Genomic DNA, 17,982 nt, shown 5'->3' with positions numbered 1-17,982 from the left:
TGGGAACAATAATACAATTTAATTTTCCAGTATTTATAGAGAACTCTTAGGAATGAATCTTGCACAGAGTGCAGAAAAAGTAGAATAAAATAATTTAAATCAATGAATATTAGGTTCATTACCAAGTTCCTACAAGCACAAGTAGCTGTTAGTAGGTATGCTGCGTAAATTGGTAAATTAATTGGTAGAATAAGTCTTTGTGAACAGTTTGTTAGTCACAGAGCTGCAAGGAAACATAAATATATAACATTTGTTTCTCATTAAAGCATGTCCTCCCCATCTCAGTTTCAAAGGTAAAACAGAAAGCACCATTACTGTTATGGGCGAAGTACTTCTCTTACTTGCAAAATGTGAGCAAGAGGTAATACACATAGCATAGGTTTTTTTCGTATTTGCTTACGTTCACACGCAGTGTAATTTACCACAGTTCACTATTTGAGATAATGTCTCGTACCCCATTATTTGGATGTGTGTTGCTGTGTCCCTAAGTTGAGCATCTGCTCCCAGAGATAAGATAGTAGTGCGTTTTGTACTGCAAACCTCTGGGAGTTATTTAAATCTCAACATTTGCTAATTTATTTCTGAAGAACTTCAGCTGCAGAGCTGCAGTAACCCTTTAGATTAGTGATCCGTATCAGTGCCATTTGCAAGGGCTTCTTTAGCTACATTGTCAGCATTCAGGTGTGGATGAGGAGTAGTGCAAAGTTACTCTTGGGTTTAATTGGGATAGTCCAGAAGAGGGAGCTTGGAATTAAAGAGTGAGGAGATTTAAAATACCAGAGGGAATAAATTGTTCAAATATGGGAACTTTGTTATGGTCACCCTTTATCACTGGTGGAATTCACTTCATATTGGTAACAGATTTCTTTTGGGGTGGTAATTGTTCCTGTCATGCTGTCTTTCTGTCCCACTAGAAGCAATTAAATCAAAATATTTATTTTTTCAGCAAGATATCTGCTGTTTCTTCTCTAGAAGGTTTGAGAAAGGAACAAATAATTGATTGCATGGAGCCTACATGTAAATTGTGTACACTCGTGTGACTTACAGAGCCGTCCTCCTCAGTTAGCTCAAATGCACCGACCTTGTTTCGATTACTCTAGAGATGAATTTGGCCCACTTTTCTCATGTACATGATTTTTCATTGTGATAAGCATCTCCCCGGGTCACTTCTGGAATGCCAGTGTGTGCAGAAAACAGCTCTGACTTTGTTACAGTGCCCTTCTCTACTTCTTATCATAATGTATTTGGAGCTTTCTCAAAGTACAAGCTTCAGTATATTATACTTGTAGCAATGCAAGTCTTGTTGCGTGTAAATTTCATAAATGCCTCTACTTTCATGTTGGAGTCCTGTACCTGCTAGCTGAGGAAAGAGCTTCTGATCACTTATCCTTCTCCAAATTAAACAGAAAGAAGCCTGTGCAGTCCGGTGTGTGTGTTTATATATGCATATATATGTTTGTACATCATAACCGAGTAGAAGCTGTATGTGACCCAAGTTCCTCAGATTTTTTTTTCTTGTTTGTTTTTCTCTTGGCATTTCATTTCTTTCCCCCATTTTGAGCCTTGCTTCCAAGATTAAAATCTTGAGAATACAGAAAACAAACCAGATAGGATTAAGGTCAATTGAGATATCATTTTACAGTCTCTTGTTCTGATTTCAACCTTTTACTAAGAAACTTCATTTCTAAATAATATCGTAGCGAAAAGCAGATTCTCAGAAGCTATCACAGTAGGACATTAGACGGCTTCAACACTTTAAAAACCATTTTCAATGGGAAATGACATCAGCCATTTTCCACAGGAGTATTCAGTTTCATCAAAAGACTGATTCTTTTCTGCAGGAAAACATGTTGGTACTTCATTTGTAATCAAGATCTTCTGGTAGGCACCCAGACCGTTGCTGCGTGGTGCTCCCAGTGATGTGAAGTTGGGAGATAGTCTCGTTGCAATTATTTATGCAGAAGTGTGCAGATCTTCCCCCGTCTGCACACAGCGCATACTTTCCGTGCATTACGCTCGGGATCTCCTCCAGCTGGCCTCCTGACTCACGCTCCCCTGCCTCCGCCGTGTCTGTGGCTCAGCCCTGTCCCACCTCATCTCTCCCAGCGAGGGAAGCTCACTGCCAGGCCTCAGGCTCCCGTCTGTGGAGGGGACTAACAGAGGTCCCCCCGTCCTACCTGCTGCTCCAGCCAGGCTCCGTCAGGGCTGCTGGCCTCTACTCTAGGGCCTTGCTCAGTCTGTCTTTGAGCTTCTGCCCTTCTCTGCGCCCCTCTTCTAGTGTTTGAGTAACCCTAGAGCGAAATATTTTTTCTTTATCTCAGGTGGGAATTTACCCTATTAACATTTGTGCCTGTTGCATTACATCCTCCTGCTCTACACCTCTAATGAGAGTCTGGCTCTGCCTCTTCTACACCATCCCATTAAGCAGCTATAAGCACCACTAAGGTCTGCCCTGATCATCTTAAGAGAATAAGTGCCATCCTCCCACTCCGCCTTCATCTGTGTGCTTCAGGCCCAGGGTCATTTCAGTGCCCACTGTGGACTCACTCCAGTTTGTCAGTGTATTGTATGAGGGAACCCAAAACTGAACAGAGCGCACTATGCTGTCTTACACTGCCGCTGGCCCTGGGACGTGCTGGAAGACATGGTTCTCCCTCAGCCTTGTAGCATGGCTGCCATAAATGCTGCTTCTGAGGAGCAGGCAGGAGCAACAGGAGCAGCGGCCTGGACGTGAGCCATGGGCTGGGCTGTGTGCCTTGCTACCCTCCAGACACAAGTCTTGGCCTCTTCTTAGGGGATCACTTCTTAATGCTGTTGACCACAGCAGATGGTTTTCCAGATGAAGATCCCTGCAGAAGCTCTTTCCCTTTGAAAGCTCTTTTTAACATGCTGAAGATGATGTGAACCGCTGACTTGTAGACGAATAAAGAGTCCGTAAAATAAATTGATGCTGCACTTCAAAAGTTTCATTCTGGTCATTGACTGAAATAATTAATTAACCTATTAAAGGACTTCATAGATCATTAAAAATGGAAATACTTCACAGAAATAGAAGGCAATGGTGTTTTATTTCTTTCTGTTTCACAGACCTGTGAGTTATGTGGATTTGTGACTTAATAAATGTGTTGGAATTAGACATGGACTCTTGTTTTAACCTGCCATTCAGAATGTGTTCTCATGTCCAATTTCAAAGACTTATATGGTCATTATGGTAAAACTAATGTATGGCTGAATTGTAATAGTAATTAAATATTGGTCATTATAATGAGGTAATTAAGTGTTCTCAATTGCTAATAGCCTTGTTTATTTTTATAATTAACTTATTGCTCTCCTAACAGGAAAATAAGTCAGTGGAGGTAGTTACATAATGCTTTTATGAACACTTCAGTACTGACTCTGTCTTAGGTACATGTCTGTGACACCGTGCAGTTGTGGGCTCTAGACCATTAATTTTAAATACTTCTAGAAAGGAATCTTTTCTTTTACCTGTGCACGGTGCACTGTGCATAGTGCTGCTTTTATTCTCAGCAATCATTCAATAATAGTAATTGTTTCTCAGTGCAGAATCAGCATTGACATCAGCAGCAGCAGCAGTGACATGCAGTATTTGTAGGAATGGATCAAAGGTTTATACTTCATGTGCACAATAGCATGAAGCCTCCCATTTCATTCGATGGTAAAGTACTGCAATTATTCCTTCATTACACAGATGTTAATTGAAGCAAGTTGTCTGTTTTAAATTCTGGGCTCTTCATCCTTTCAGGAGGAGCAATAGTTAGAACAATTGCTCGAAAGTTTTTATCTTTTCAGGAAATGAAAGAGAAGAAAATCCTAGACATGCAAGAGAAGAGAAAAACCTCCAAAACTTTAGAAACCTTAAAATAGCACCCAGATACGAGTTACAGCTAATGAAAGGTGGAGTTATTATCAGCCCTGTTTACTAAACTTACGAGGTTTCCAAGTTGGAAAGATTTAAAACACTGGAGTCTTCATGCTGAAGCAGTCTTACTCCAAGAAAAAGTTGCGTGTCTTTGTTGAATTATGCCAGAGCAGCTACATATCTTTTAAACCTACCCTCAAGAAGACAGGGCTTTCTTTGTTTTGTTAGAGAGATACAAAGGAAGAAGAATCTCCGTGTTGCACACGTACTGAAGGCTTTCTGAGATTGCCTGCACAATGGAATTGTTGTGATTGAACTCTGGCAAATTATAACCTGCAGGGATAACGAGGATTTTCCATTTTTCCCTAGCACATATACATTTTGTCTATTCCGTTTTTCCTTTCCTGTAATGCATTCAGCACAGCAAGGGCTGGAAAGAAATCTGATTGTGAAACTGATAAATTGTCTTACATAGTTTCCCTATTTTGGCCATTGCCATGGCCTGGTTCTGAAAGTGCTTGGAATCCTTGTTCTCTCGCTTTGTTTTAACAAGCTTGTTCTTGGTTGCCCATTGCCTGTACTTTATTACCTGCACTGCACTTTTTTTTTGCCTATCTCATATTCCGCACTGACTCCAGGCAGCCTCAGTGCAAAAGCAGATGAGATGATTTATTTTTGTCATTCACTTTTTCTCACGAGAAAGAGAAGCTCTCGGGCCTGCCCTCTCTGCTAGCTTCCTCTTAGCACAGTCATTTACGTCTTGGCAAGCAGGGTATATAAAATGCTACTGAATTAAATCAGCAAAGTGTTTCATCACATTTATTTTGCAATCAGTGTGATAGATTCTTTGCTGGTATAAACAGCTGCAGTCTCGTTGATTCAAGTGGAGTTTTCCTTCTCTGCATGAAGCAGGAGTTGGCTCAGCCTGTGCAGGTATCACAAAGTCACACAAATGAGAGACAGCAGAAGATCAGACCTTAAGGTTGCAGCCCTGACCGCAGTTGTTTGCAGTTCTCCCTTATACTCGTGGAAGACACTTCATGTGTTAAGACTTGCTGCAGCTCTTTGATATCTTTGACCTTTTTGAAAAAGTTTCGTACATTTTTATATTCCCCAAGAAGACAGATGGTATTTTTTGATTGCATAGATAGAGATTTCATGTCTAAACACATTTCTTGGTTTCACTTTGTTGGACTAGTTAACCGTTCTGTATGTTCTATGCTGTTCAGATGCTTTTCTTGTAAATTTTTTGGTTTTTTGAATTATATTATCAAAAAGTTACAAAGAATTAAACGTGCAGAAGTCTCTTTGGAATACACCAGTCATATCACGCTAGCGTCTCCCTTTGGATCCAGATGTGAATATTCACATACATGCAATCCCACCTACGGCTACAGTTCCAAGCCAGAAATTGTCCTTGATACCTTCTGGTTGGCTCCAAGTGCCACAATTAACCAGGTGCAAATCCTCTGGAAGCAGACAGGGAAGTTGTGAAAAAATTACAGAGCCTATCAGAAGTGTTGACTCTCGAGAGGGTGAGAAGGAGCCCTCCGAATGCTGATGCTGAGCCCAGGAGGCCCTGATGCATCTCCTGTGTTTGCAGTCTCATGAAACAGCTGCTGAAATCTCAGAGCTGGAGCCCTGTTTTCTTCTTCCATTACCTGCATAAGTCATCTGGAAACATGGCAAACGATAACATTTCCATTTGAACAAAATAAGGAAATCCCTGCGAGCAATTCTCGTTTAGAGCACAATAATAAAAACCCTGGCAAAAAATCAAACCCTTTCCATCAGTTCAGCACACAGCATTGCTTGCACAGTTGGTGTCAACAGTTTAGTGCTGGTGTGGAGGCAGGAGACAGAGGCTGCTGTGTTCTTGGTGGTGCAGCTCAGACAGAGAAGATGAAATCATGGTAGTTCAACATTGGGTGAAAACTTAACTAGTGATTTTCTGGCTTTCTCTTTATGCTGTAATTTAGGAACGAGCATGTGTGTGTCTGTGTTTCATTATTTAACAGTACTTTCCGAGACAAGGAGGGCATCTACCTACTTGTGCAGAACTGCAGGAGAATGTAGCTACGGTCTTTGCTTTGGTGGGGTGGCTGCAGCACCGTGTTTGTAAGGGCCTTTCTTTAACTGTAATGGCCAGTGAGTGATTCTGAATGGCTTAAAAAGAGGCACAAGATTCAGGAAAAAGCAACTGCCCATATTTTGGCCCTGCCTAGATTGCTTGTGCCTCCTGTGAGCGCCACTTCTTAGCTGCTTCAGTATTTAAAGCTTCACTTGTTTTCACTATGCAGATCAGACCCAGGACACATGGCTGGAACTGAATATGGAGCATAGGCTGACTGCAGGAGAGAAGATATGTCTGCTTACTGCAATTTCACATTTTGGCTTGAGTCAGGAACAAACTCTTCAAATTTTCAAAGCATTTTGGCATGTTGATCCTTGTGACATGTTTATTTCGGCAACTGTGAATAAAGGCAATAAGAAAATTCTCAAAATGGATTTTACACTTAGTTTGAATTAAATGAAAAGCCAGATTTCATGCAGGGACTGCAAGTGTTTGCTACATTTGATGACAGTAATTTCCAGAGGGCTGATTTTCTTTGGTGCTATTCTAAATGTCCCAGTTTTTGGCTGCCAGACTTGTAGGTTGGGAAACTTTGAGGCTGCCTCCTGATCCGTATCATCTGAGATCTGAGTCTGTTTAATGAATGTCAAACTGGGCATCCGAAAGCAGAAACACCCCGACTCATTAATCACCGTGAGAGATCTTGGCCTAACCATATAAGTTAAGAACAATAGTTCCCAAGTAGAAAGAAACAGGACTGTGTTTCCAGTGGCAGTCGTGATGTTGGTGTATTTCTTTACCAAAGGAGTGCCTATCGTTTTGCTTTAGAAATATAAATCAGCATCACCATGACTTTGGATGACTTGTGCATTTGTGTGATCGAGTGTCTTCTAGGCTAATGTTTGATGTCATGTCCTTCAGAGGTCCCTTCAAATATCTAAGACTTCATCCCCTGAATCCTTTGCTGGATGACGTTGTATTTGTGATGCCACAGGCAGCAAAATATTCACGTAAAACTGCTGTTGCTGCCAACAGACTTTGGGCTCATTACACCTTCAACTGAAAGTTTTAGTGTCTGAGTTTTTATTAAAGAGTTTTTTGGAAAAAAAAAAATGCAAAGTGTTGTGGAAATGACTTGTGGAACATTTTAAAGAATGGTGCAGTGCTATACATAATTTATTGGGCACTGTTTGTACGGTCAATTGTTAAGTTATAAATAAAATGCAGCCTTAGAGCAAAGATGAAAGGCTGAAATTGTGGGTAGTTACTTCCTCTGCGTTTCTATTCCAAAAAAGAGTTTCCAAGTTTGCTCAGTCACATTTTGGTTTGGTTATTGATATTCACAGTGACGTGTCTATTTTTGGATGCATCACATTGAAGGCTTGGTTCTCTGCCCTGCAGAGTGCCTTTTCTTCCTGTAAATGTTGCAGAACTCTTCTTAAAGCTCAGTGAGATGAGCAGGCACAGGGGAGGGGGCATCATGGGGAGGCAGATGAGGCTCTGTGCTACAAAATTTCCAGGCCCCAGAGCTACTGAAGAACAGTTTGACTTGCCTGATTGACACAGGGTCCTCCGGTGACTATTTCAGTTCAGTTCTAGGGGTGCTTTCCCCCCATCACATCTGAACCTCAGCTACTCAGCTGAGTGTGAGCTGCACAGCTTAGCTTTTCTGCTAAGAGAAGCCTCGAACCAGAGAAATGCTGAGCTCATTTAAGTTCATTAAGAATGAGTTTGTTGGATTTTAGAATACAGTCCTCTCACTTTTCAGAATAGTTTTATATACATCTTTGCATCGGTACTCAAAATGGGATGCGAAGTTGGTGTCCTGTGATGTACACATTTCCTGAATGTGAGTAGGAATAGCACAGAGTGGGCCTGATGAAACAACAGAGGCAAAATATATTGTCTTAGCATAGGTTTCAGCATCCTTTGCAGGTACCCTGGAGCAGCAGGAGGTGCTGACACAGAGCGGTGGTGCTCCATCTCAGCCCTGGGAGCAAAACCGTTCTGGCTGCTTGAGAGGAAAGACATGACCAATTTGAACTTGGGAGTGAAACATTTCCTAGAGCTGAGCCTGAATAAATTCTGGAACAGTTGAACAGGAAATAAGCTAATAATGGGATTTTACAATATGCATTTCCCTTATAAGGCATTGAAATGCAACGTGGCTTTGTTGCTGATCTTCCTGCTGTTTTGATGAAAATTTTACGTTTCTTCACTTGCACTCCTTTACGTAAGTGAGGAATGTGCTCCATTCCAGTCTGAAGCATGTCATCTCTTGCTGGTGGTCCATGAATGGACTGGTCCCACACCAGAGCAGCAGAGAGCAGTTCGCAGTTCCTCCTGGCTGCCTTTTGTTTGCGTTGGGGAGCTGTTTCCCTTAGTCTTTGCTCCTGATGCGTAGGAAGGGGAAGAGAGGTGGGGAGCACCCTTCTCAGTACTGTTCACGCATCTGAAAATAACAAGTTCCCCAAAATGCCGGTGTGGGGAAAGGAAGCCCAGGCTCCAGGGAGCCTGCTGTATCCCTCAGTAAACAAAGGACTGGATTTGGGCAAGTTGCCCGAAGTGTTGGTGCAGGGTGCGTTCTCGTCCTCACTGCTCTGCCTGGCCTTTTAAGGATATGTGACAGTATGCTTGAGAACACAGTAAGGTGTGTAATTCAGCAATGATTAATGAGCATAAGGCTCTTCTGTAGCTTCAGTGTTTCTATAGCATCGGTCAGATTCCCTTCTCACTGGTAACTCACCAAAGTGTAACTAAGATTGTCAGAGTTTGGACTCCCATCTACTGCACTGTAAGTGTAATCTCTAGCCAGTTGTTATGCTACATTAATTTAGAGCCATCTACCTTTCCAAATGTACTCTGCATTGTGGAACAGGTTTTGCTTGTACATGTGGGGCAAGATGTTCACAAGAGCAGAGCTCCTGTTTAGGCATCTAGCAATTACTGCTGGGACACAAACTGATTGCAGCTGAAAATCTGAAATCTGTCTGCTTAGACAATAAAATATTCAAGCTGCCTTGTTTGTGCAGTGCTATAAGAAGTGGCCAATGTGCATTTTATTCAGGAGTTCTTTCAAAATAGCATACACTGAATCACAGTCTCAGTTTTAAAGCACAGCTTGTGCCAAACTAGTTGTTTTGATTTCTTGCCAAGCAGGGGCTCATTTTCCAGTCACATCTAACATTTTCCTTTTCTTTTTCTGCAGTATCTGTTAATGAAGTCTCAATGAAACAATGAATGTAGGTCTACTGGCTAGATAAAAAATAAGTCTGATTTATTAACGACCATTTCTTTCCTTTTCCAGTGACATATTTGATGCCATGTTTCCTGTTACACACATCGCAGGAGAAACCGTCATACAGCAAGGTGATCCTCCCCCCCTTTTTCATCCTTGCATGTTTGCTGAGATCATACAGTTCACATCTTATCATCTGAGAGTTCACCCTGTTTGCTTAATGGGAAGAATGTCCATATTCCAGAAGTTTGTAGGTGTTTTGGCTGTGTGATAAATCCATTGATGTAGGCACAATCTTTCACTGAATATATGTAGAGCTCTCCAACACTTAACCTCAGTGGTAGATCTGTATGGTTTCAAAATGCTACAGCGAAACATAGATAAGCAGTATTTTAAATGAAGATGTTCATTCCTTAGCTTCAGATAGTCAGGAAGTGAAGCTCAGAATGCATAAGAGTGGCACATTCTAGCTGAGAGAAATTGGAGGTGGAAAATATTTTTGTGGTTGTTGGGAATATTCAACACCTCATTGTGCTGTATCGTAGTTATCACACTTGGCAACTTACCTGCATGCCTGCAGCGTGTTGTGGAGGACTTCAGTGCCCTCAGGATAGAAAGCTTCTTGCATGTTTACATTCAATGAAGTGTTGAATCAATCAAAAGAGATGAATTAATGCAAACTGAAAGATACTAGGAAGAAATTTGATTTATGAAGGCACAGCTCTTTCAGAAAATGAATCTCCCTGTAAGTAATCTGCTGTACAAACCTGTGCAAATATCTACAGAATTAAACATGGAGACAGGAAATTATTGAATAATTTAGCAGACCTTCAGGAAGCAATCACCTTTTATATTTTGCTTCCAGGTGATGAAGGAGACAACTTCTATGTGATTGACCAAGGCGAGGTGGATGTAAGTACACACTTACAGTCTGATACTTATTTTGAATTTAACTAATACAATTTTATGCTCTGGCACACAGTTTGATCCAGCAATGTTCTGTGGTTCTGTCTCCTTTGTTCTTGAAATAGATTTCACAGTACTGGTCTCATTGCTTTGCTTTTGTTGTGTTAAGTCATTTGTGCATAATTTCATAATTGGCATGTTTTACATCCTAGCTTATTTGTCCATTCCAAGCAGGAAAATATGGTATCAAAAACAAGCAAATGACATTATCTTCAGAACCCTAACCACACCTGGAGCTGTGCAGTCTTTGGCAGAGCAGGCCACCATGCTGGAATGCACCCGAGGGTTCAGATCAGCCAAAAGGAAAATATTTTCTTTAATCAGTTAGCTGATGTGGTTTTTTCTTTCCTTCCAAATTGAGATGCAGCCTCAGGCAATTAGTTTCATCTTAGAGCCTTAATTTGTGTTTAAAATTAGGTCCAAATATGTGAACAATACAGCGTATTAATAAAGCAAAGATTACTATAAGTGTAAAGTGATCTGTGAGACCACAAAATGTTTACAGGAATATGTGGTGGGTTAATCAGCAAGACTTGGAAATGACAATTTCTTCTGAAACCGCCCTCCAACTTGTAATCTGTTCACCTCTTATCATTTTTGTGCTGTATGAGGGTGACTCTTTTTCAGTTCTGCTGCAAGATTCTCATTTGTCTGAATTCCTACACACCTTGCATACCAGTTGTTGAGTAGGACTGCTCATTAGCAGTGGCACTCCTCAGATGCCCAGGTGAGTTTTGTTCGGAGGGTTTAAAGAAGAAAGTGATTTGTTTTAAAGCCAGGCAGGAGCATACAGTTATTTTAGTGAAAGTTATTTTTTAGAAGTGTGTTTGTGGCTGGAGACCATCTAATTGGTATGGCTGGGAATTGAGAAACCTCACACGCTGCCTCTGCCTCTGGAAGCTGCTGCTCAGGAAATCCGTCTGACTCACTGTTCCTATCAGGCATACCTCTCAATAGCAAACACTGCCACATCCACAGTGACAGAAAAATAAAAGAGCAGTATTTATAGAACAGTGCTAAAATTCAGTTTTAAAATAATCGTTTCGGGCCCTGTACCTAGCTTAATTACTTCCTTGGCTTTGAATCAGATGCACGAATGTACATAAGTGCACATCTTGAAGATTAATTCTCTTTAAAACAATCAGTCCTGACTGAAAGCCCTTAAGAAAAAGTTCTTCGGTGTTTGGCCTGGGGATAGAGGGAATATAAATGGCATCAAAAAAAGATCTCAAAACTTTTACAAGGTGGCCAATGTTGAGAAGGGCTTGCTTACAGCACCAGGGGCTATATTCTGTCAGGTAAGATGGAAACCTTGGTTTCCTTCCCAGGTATAACCTGACATAATTCAAAAACACCTTCTTGAAGGTAAAAAGAAAACAAACAACCAAACAAGCAGAACCTGTGATAGACATCAACACAACGTATTTCTTGTCTATCACAGATTCTGCCTGTTTTTTTGTGGATAAAGTTGAAATTCTTTAATAAATACTCTTGACCACAAGTGGCCCAAGAAGAGACATGTGTCCACATCATTTTTCATGACTTCTGGAGTTCATTAATGTTTTAGGCAGAACAATGCTATATATCCCAGAGCATTTCAAGATCCTTTGAGGCTTCTGAGATAGCATTGAGGGTAAAATTTGAAAAAACAGCTAGAGTAACAGAGTGGTTTCAGTGCCACTGCAATGCAGGTACGTGTAGGCTCTTAAGCAGTATAGATGGTTTTGAAAATGGTGTCCAAGACTGCTGGTTTGCTCACGTCCAGTAGTGTGCTCCTGTGTAAGGGGGCAGATCCCAGGCCCGTGGGTGTGCACCATCATGCTGTAGATGCAGTGCTCCCCGGGAAAAATTCTTCCACTTTCAGGGCAGCAGTGCTAAAATCCTTTTTGTCCAAAGAAAATCCAGATCGCTAGTAACCCAGCTGCAGTTCATTTAAGCCTTGCCAGATACTCTTTTGGCACGCTTCCACCCTTCTCCAAGAAAAAAAAGCTACTTGGAGAGTAGATAATTGACCCCGGGACTTAAAGCCTCGAGCCATTATCAGTTCAGCCAGTGTTGGCAAGTGCATCGAGGCTTTTCACCCCTGGTCAGGCTGTGCTTTCTCTGTTTCCGTGATCAGGTATAATGGGACCTGTGGATTCAGGGAGCAGTTTGCTCTGAGTACATTGTGACTGATAAGCAACGAGTGCACATGCAACGATATATGTAAAGGAAATGGCAATTACCATCATAAAATTTCTGTCTCTTGGAGGAAAGTCAGGGCAAAGCTGAAAATCTTTCAACTAGGAGAATAAAACTAAACAAAGTACCAACACAGTCGGAATAACAAAAGCAGTGAGTGGTGGTTTGAGTTGAGAGGAAACCCAAACATTCTGAAGTAATTCACTGTTAGTCTGGGGATAGGCATCCAAAAGTGTAAGAGGATTCTCTTAGAAACTGCTTAGAAAATATTTGCTTAGAAATAATCTGAGTCAAATTAGAATTACAATTTATTAACGTATTTTTAAATATAATAACAGTTTATCCTCAATTCTTGGCCTTTCTTAGAATATAGACCAGCCCTGTTATCATGCCCACAGGAGGAAGTGTCTGTGCATTTCCTTCTTGTTATTCCTGTGGACAGCCATATAAGATGCAGCCCCCCCTCAGTTGGCAAGCGCTGTGCCCTGCTCACAATGAGCTGTGGACTAAGGGAGAAGAGTGCCAGTTGTCATACAGAAGTGGTTTTTAATCTCACTTCCTAATGGCAGTGAGGAAAATTTGCAAAACAGCAGTTTTCAAGGTAGTAAAAGCAGACATCCACAGATGTGTGGGTAGCACCTCTACCTGACTTTAAAGTGTTCTTCAGTGGTTGTGAAAGCCATAGGAGCTATAGAAGGAAGGTTCTTGTTGCTGGCTGTTATTCTCAGGTCATTTCTTTACAGCAGCTTGCTGTCTGCAGTGTATGCTTGCTCGGCTAAATGGAGTGTAAGCCATCCCCTTTCTGCTTTGCAGTGCATCCCAGAACACCAGTAATGGGGTATGTGTGGGAGAACCCGCTTTCCTTCTCTCATGCAGCAGGTGCATGGACCAGGATGGGAAAGGCAGTGGACCAAGCAGGCACGGGGTGTGAGGGGACGTGATGGAGTTGTCAGTCACAACCCTCCTTCTTCGCCCTTCAGGGCTGAGAGGACCCATAACCTCATGACCTGGTGCTGCATCCGCATGCAGTTTGTAGCGAGTTGTTGAAGGCGTGAGGTTGGAAGCCTCAGAGGTCAGCTGTCTACCAGAAGGGTTCTGCTCAAGGAAATGTGAACGTATGCCAGAATCTGGCAGAGCTTAAATTATAGTTTCCATTAAAGATCTTGAAAGCACCTGCTAAAGTATGTGTCTTGCAAAAATCTCTAATCCATATTTCTAAATATAAAAAGACTTCCTGTTTATTATTTTAATCTTACAACCTCACTTTTTTTTTTTAACTTTAAAAAGCATCATCAACTGCTATTTTAGAATAGATGTTTTTTTAGAGCCAACAACTTCCCATTCTATTTAATGTCACAGCAACTTTCTACAGACATTCTCAGGTTTTCTTCTTGTAAAACAACAGCCATTGAAATACAGTTTGGTGAAAATCAAGATGAAAACTTTTCAGTGTTTTTCTTAAATAGCTTCTTTGCTGTATTAAGCTATATTTGGAGCTATAAAATAAGATTATCTTTTTATTGTAGGTCAGATCTTCTTGAAACCCTTATTTGTATAGACAAATTGTCTACTTCGTATATACAAAGATGAAAATTACACAGTGGTTTATGTGAGAATAGTGCTGGATTTTAAAACTAGTTATATTTTATAATCCATAGACTGCTTTTTGTTTGAATTCTTCCATCTTTATGGTGCTTCCTGTCCAATGCCTTTCTAATTTCAGAAGGATATTTTTTTGAGACTTTAAACAGGACTTTTTGAAGTTTGAAGTTTTCCCCTTGATTTTTTAGGATTCTGAGAGCAGCCTCCAAGTTTGCGTGTTTATATTTGAGAAAAGCACATCCACAGTACAAATAAAGCACTGGTTTTATTTGGGAAAACTACCCACATATAAATATCCTTCATGGCTAAGAGTTGGTTATTTTTCCAAGAAGAAATAAGCCTCATCTTCATTTTTGGATAACAAATATTAAGGCATGACAAGACACAAAGCACAAATTATTACAAACAGATTCAAGGGAGGAGATTTAAGATCTGAAAGTTGCAACGCCTGGAACAAATTAGGTTGTCCACATAGATCACAAAGTGGCCTTAGAAAAAATAAAAGCTAAAAAGGTTGTTTGAAATCAGCAATGCATGAGTGAGAACTTAGTAAAGTCACTTCTGTGAAGCTCAGAGATCCACGTTCCTCTCCTGCATTGGAGGAACGTGGCTCTGTTACTGCTAATGCTAAGGTCACACTGTGCTTCTCGGGATGAAGATGGATGAGGCCAAGATGCATTCCGATGACACTGAGCATCGTGTGACTCATTGCATATTCTCTCACAGCACATATGTATATCATGGCCTATGAAGAACGGAACTGCTGATGTTCACAGAAGGTTTTTCCCACTTGCCTCCTAAAAAATCCCTGAAGTGAGTGAAGTTGCATGATTTTCCAGCCCACAAGAATTGTAGTGCTGGTACTAAATGGTGAAAAACAATAGAAATCTTACATACTCTTGATCTGTGGGAAGTAGGTGGTCCTGCTGGCTTTATTCCCCTTCATATTTGGGCATCTGCAGTCACACATTTCTGTTCGGCTGCATGAAAGAAGAAAGTTCCAATTGTTACAGAGCAGGCTGAGTAATAATTAGGACGAATTCCCTTGTATCCTTGCTTCTTTGGTTAGAATTCACAACTGCCTAAAAATGGTTGAGCCAAAACTGCAGTATTTTTTAAGATAAAGAAGATCATCTCAGCTGCTGCCATGTAATATTGGCTTTCATAAGGTGTTCTGAGCCTAAAATAGCTTTACTTCCTACACCTTACAAACAGAGCTCCTTTCCTTTTTACTTCTTATCTTCTTTTAAACTGATTTAAAAGGGAATCATGGAGCCTCTGTTTAAGGGCAGAATGGCATTGTAATATTTCATCAGTGCACTTCAGCATCATCGTGAGGACAGAAGTTGATGGATGACTTAGGCCTTTCCCGAGAATGAAGTGCAGTGGTTTTCCTCTTAGAAAACAATAGTTATTCTCAAGCTGTTTTGTCCTTTTGGAGACTGATATTGGAAATGACATTTTTATTGGGGTAGTGAATGCTGAGCCCAAAGACTGTCAGATCAGTGATGTGGTTTCTCTTCAGAGTACTTTAAACCTGACACCCTTGGGGTGGAGGGATGACTGTTTGCATAAACAGTTTACAGGCTGGATGTCAAACGTATTTTGGGGAGTCTTGTCGAGTAAGACAGTAAAATTAAAGAAGTCTTACAGCAGATTTGTAGTAGCCTCTGTTTACAGCAACTGTGCAACTGTAAATGTCTGTCCATGGCTTGCTCTGTCTCAAGGTTTACCATCTTAATTCCCCTCTGGGCGACAGTCATGCAATGCATACTGCTTTAAAAAGAAATGTCAACCATACTGCTTAAAAAATATGTGTTGGCATGAGTTTATTTTCTGCTTATAATCCAAACCCTGGTTTATATTCCTCAGAGAAGTTGTCACTGCATTTAACCAATCATTTTACCAAACTACCTCTCATGCAACAACAAAATCTGCTCTCCAACAAAAGAGCATATAGAAACACACGTATCTTTTGTGTGCTAAAAATGAGTCAAGAATACTGACATTCACAGTGGACACCACAGTTTATTTGAGTCTATCAGACTGTCCTTATTGACCCTGAAATTTTTAGTGAAGACATGAATTCACTGTAGCAAACCCAGGTCCATCTGGTGAAGTACCTCTCAGTATGAGAGCGTGTCCCTACATTCACATATGTGGTCAAGTTTGCCATGGGTGGATTGAGAAGAATCAAAAGTAAGTTCTGTGAGATTTTTTCTGCAGTGAGTGTGAAGGTTTGAGAGGAAATGATGTTGATATTCTCCTGTGTGCCACTTCTGTGGTGGCAAGGAAAAGAAGTGCAAACACGTTTTTGTAGCTTGGCTTCGTTCTTGGCAGCCTGCTACCACCTGCCTGTTCTGGATTATTTTTACCCTTTATATCAACCCCTTGATCCTCAGATGCTCCAGGAGCACAAAGAGCTGCAGCTTTTCAGCTGGCTGCCAAGAGGTCTCTTGATGAGCTGAACTGCTCCATGGCCTCATTTAGCTCCTACTCAACCAGGTTTTCACTGACCTCAGGAGGAGCTGGATCAGATCTTAATTGGGTATTGGGAAGATAAATTGGGATTGATTCCAGCTGTAGTCTATAATATGCCTTTTCATCATAAAATGAAAGGAGAAGTAAAATTAATACTGACAATTCATTGAATTTTGACCCCAGTTCATTTATTTTGCTCACCACCTTTTCTCATGCCCAGCTTGAGTATGGCTCTAATTCATATATTTTTTAAAACTGCTCATCTGTTACTCAGTAATTGATAATATGCTATGGTCTATTGCTTTCCCATAATTTCCTGCTGAAGCCAGGAATACCTGCATATTTTCTTCTCAGTAATTTTCTTCACAAAGTTTCCATAGGAATTGAATTCATTCTGGTTGATTTCTGTTGTTACTGGTCTGTAACATTGGGACATACTCCGCACTGGATAAGTGCGCACAGCCTTTCCTACTCTCTGAACTCACTGACACATTAGCAGGATGAAGAGGGCTTAATGTGGAGGTTTATAGCAGCAAGGCTACAAGCAAGCTGCAGAATACACAACCCATACTAGCCTTGGAATGCACGGTTATGCCTCATGGTCTGCATCACCAATGGCAAATTGAGCCCTGTGTAAAACACCTTCCTAAGTCCTGTTTTCTGCAGTGAGGATTTTACATAGCACCCAAGTGTAGGGCTTCTCCAATTCTATGTCTCAAATGATAGTGGTATTGACCCATACTGTATTTCAAGAAGGTATATTGCCTAAGCAGCCTTTGGGTGAACTACTGCTTCGTATGTTCTGATACATGAGTTGTGGAGGAATCATTCTGGAAGGAAGCTACCCAAGTCCAAAGCACTCGGTACTCTTTTCTAAGGGAGGAGATTCTGATACATTTATTTGTTGGAGGCACTAAGCTTAGGGGGCGAAAAAAGTTCATTTTCCAAAGAAGATACCCTTTCTTCAATGTTTTTCATTTCATGGCCATGGTGCTTCTCAGCATCCTTCATTATACCTATCAGCAAATCTTCCTTTCACACCCAGCAGTGTTGATAAATCCAAAGTTGTGACAGTTCTGCTTGTTGACTCTCTGAGCCTTGAACACAAGAGGAAAAGCCTGGTGCCAGTTAACCATGGGAGCTGGAATTGTGGAGAGAACATACAGTCATTGTGCTGAAGCAAGATGACTTGAAATTCTGTCCACGAAGCAGGTGGTTGCCCTCTTTTTGTCTGACTGAGGAAAGTGTTTTGCTCTTGTTTTCTTTCAGCGTCCACAGCACTGACTATTAGAAAGGAAATTGCTAATAACTTGATAGGTAAGGGGCAGAAGGAGGGAATGGCATCTAAGACCCTGGTCTCATTTTGCTTCTCATTTTATGTTTTGCTGTGGCAGGTTTATGTCAATGGAGAGTGGGTCACCAGCATTGGAGAAGGAGGCAGCTTTGGGGAGCTGGCACTGATCTATGGAACACCCAGAGCTGCCACGGTCAAGGCCAAGACAGATCTGAAGCTCTGGGGCATCGACAGAGACAGCTACAGGCGCATCTTAATGGTAAGTT

General features: G+C 41.1%; 1 protein-coding gene across 1 annotated transcript in view; it reads left to right on the top strand.

Moving 5' to 3' along the window:
• PRKAR1B (protein kinase cAMP-dependent type I regulatory subunit beta) overlaps positions 1–17,982 on the top strand; it is a 59,829-nt gene that overhangs the window by 29,850 nt on the left and 11,997 nt on the right. The window contains exons 3-5 of the mRNA XM_010719674.2: positions 9,262–9,323; positions 10,058–10,104; positions 17,817–17,975. Coding sequence (XP_010717976.1) covers positions 9,262–9,323; positions 10,058–10,104; positions 17,817–17,975 — 268 coding nt within the window. The remainder of the gene's footprint in view (positions 1–9,261; positions 9,324–10,057; positions 10,105–17,816; positions 17,976–17,982) is intronic.

This window comes from Meleagris gallopavo, chromosome 16, assembly GCF_000146605.3.
Source record: "Meleagris gallopavo isolate NT-WF06-2002-E0010 breed Aviagen turkey brand Nicholas breeding stock chromosome 16, Turkey_5.1, whole genome shotgun sequence".
Taxonomy (NCBI): Eukaryota; Metazoa; Chordata; class Aves; order Galliformes; family Phasianidae; genus Meleagris; species Meleagris gallopavo.
Note: the sequence above shows the minus strand (reverse complement) of the source record. Positions and strands in the feature narration are given on the sequence as shown.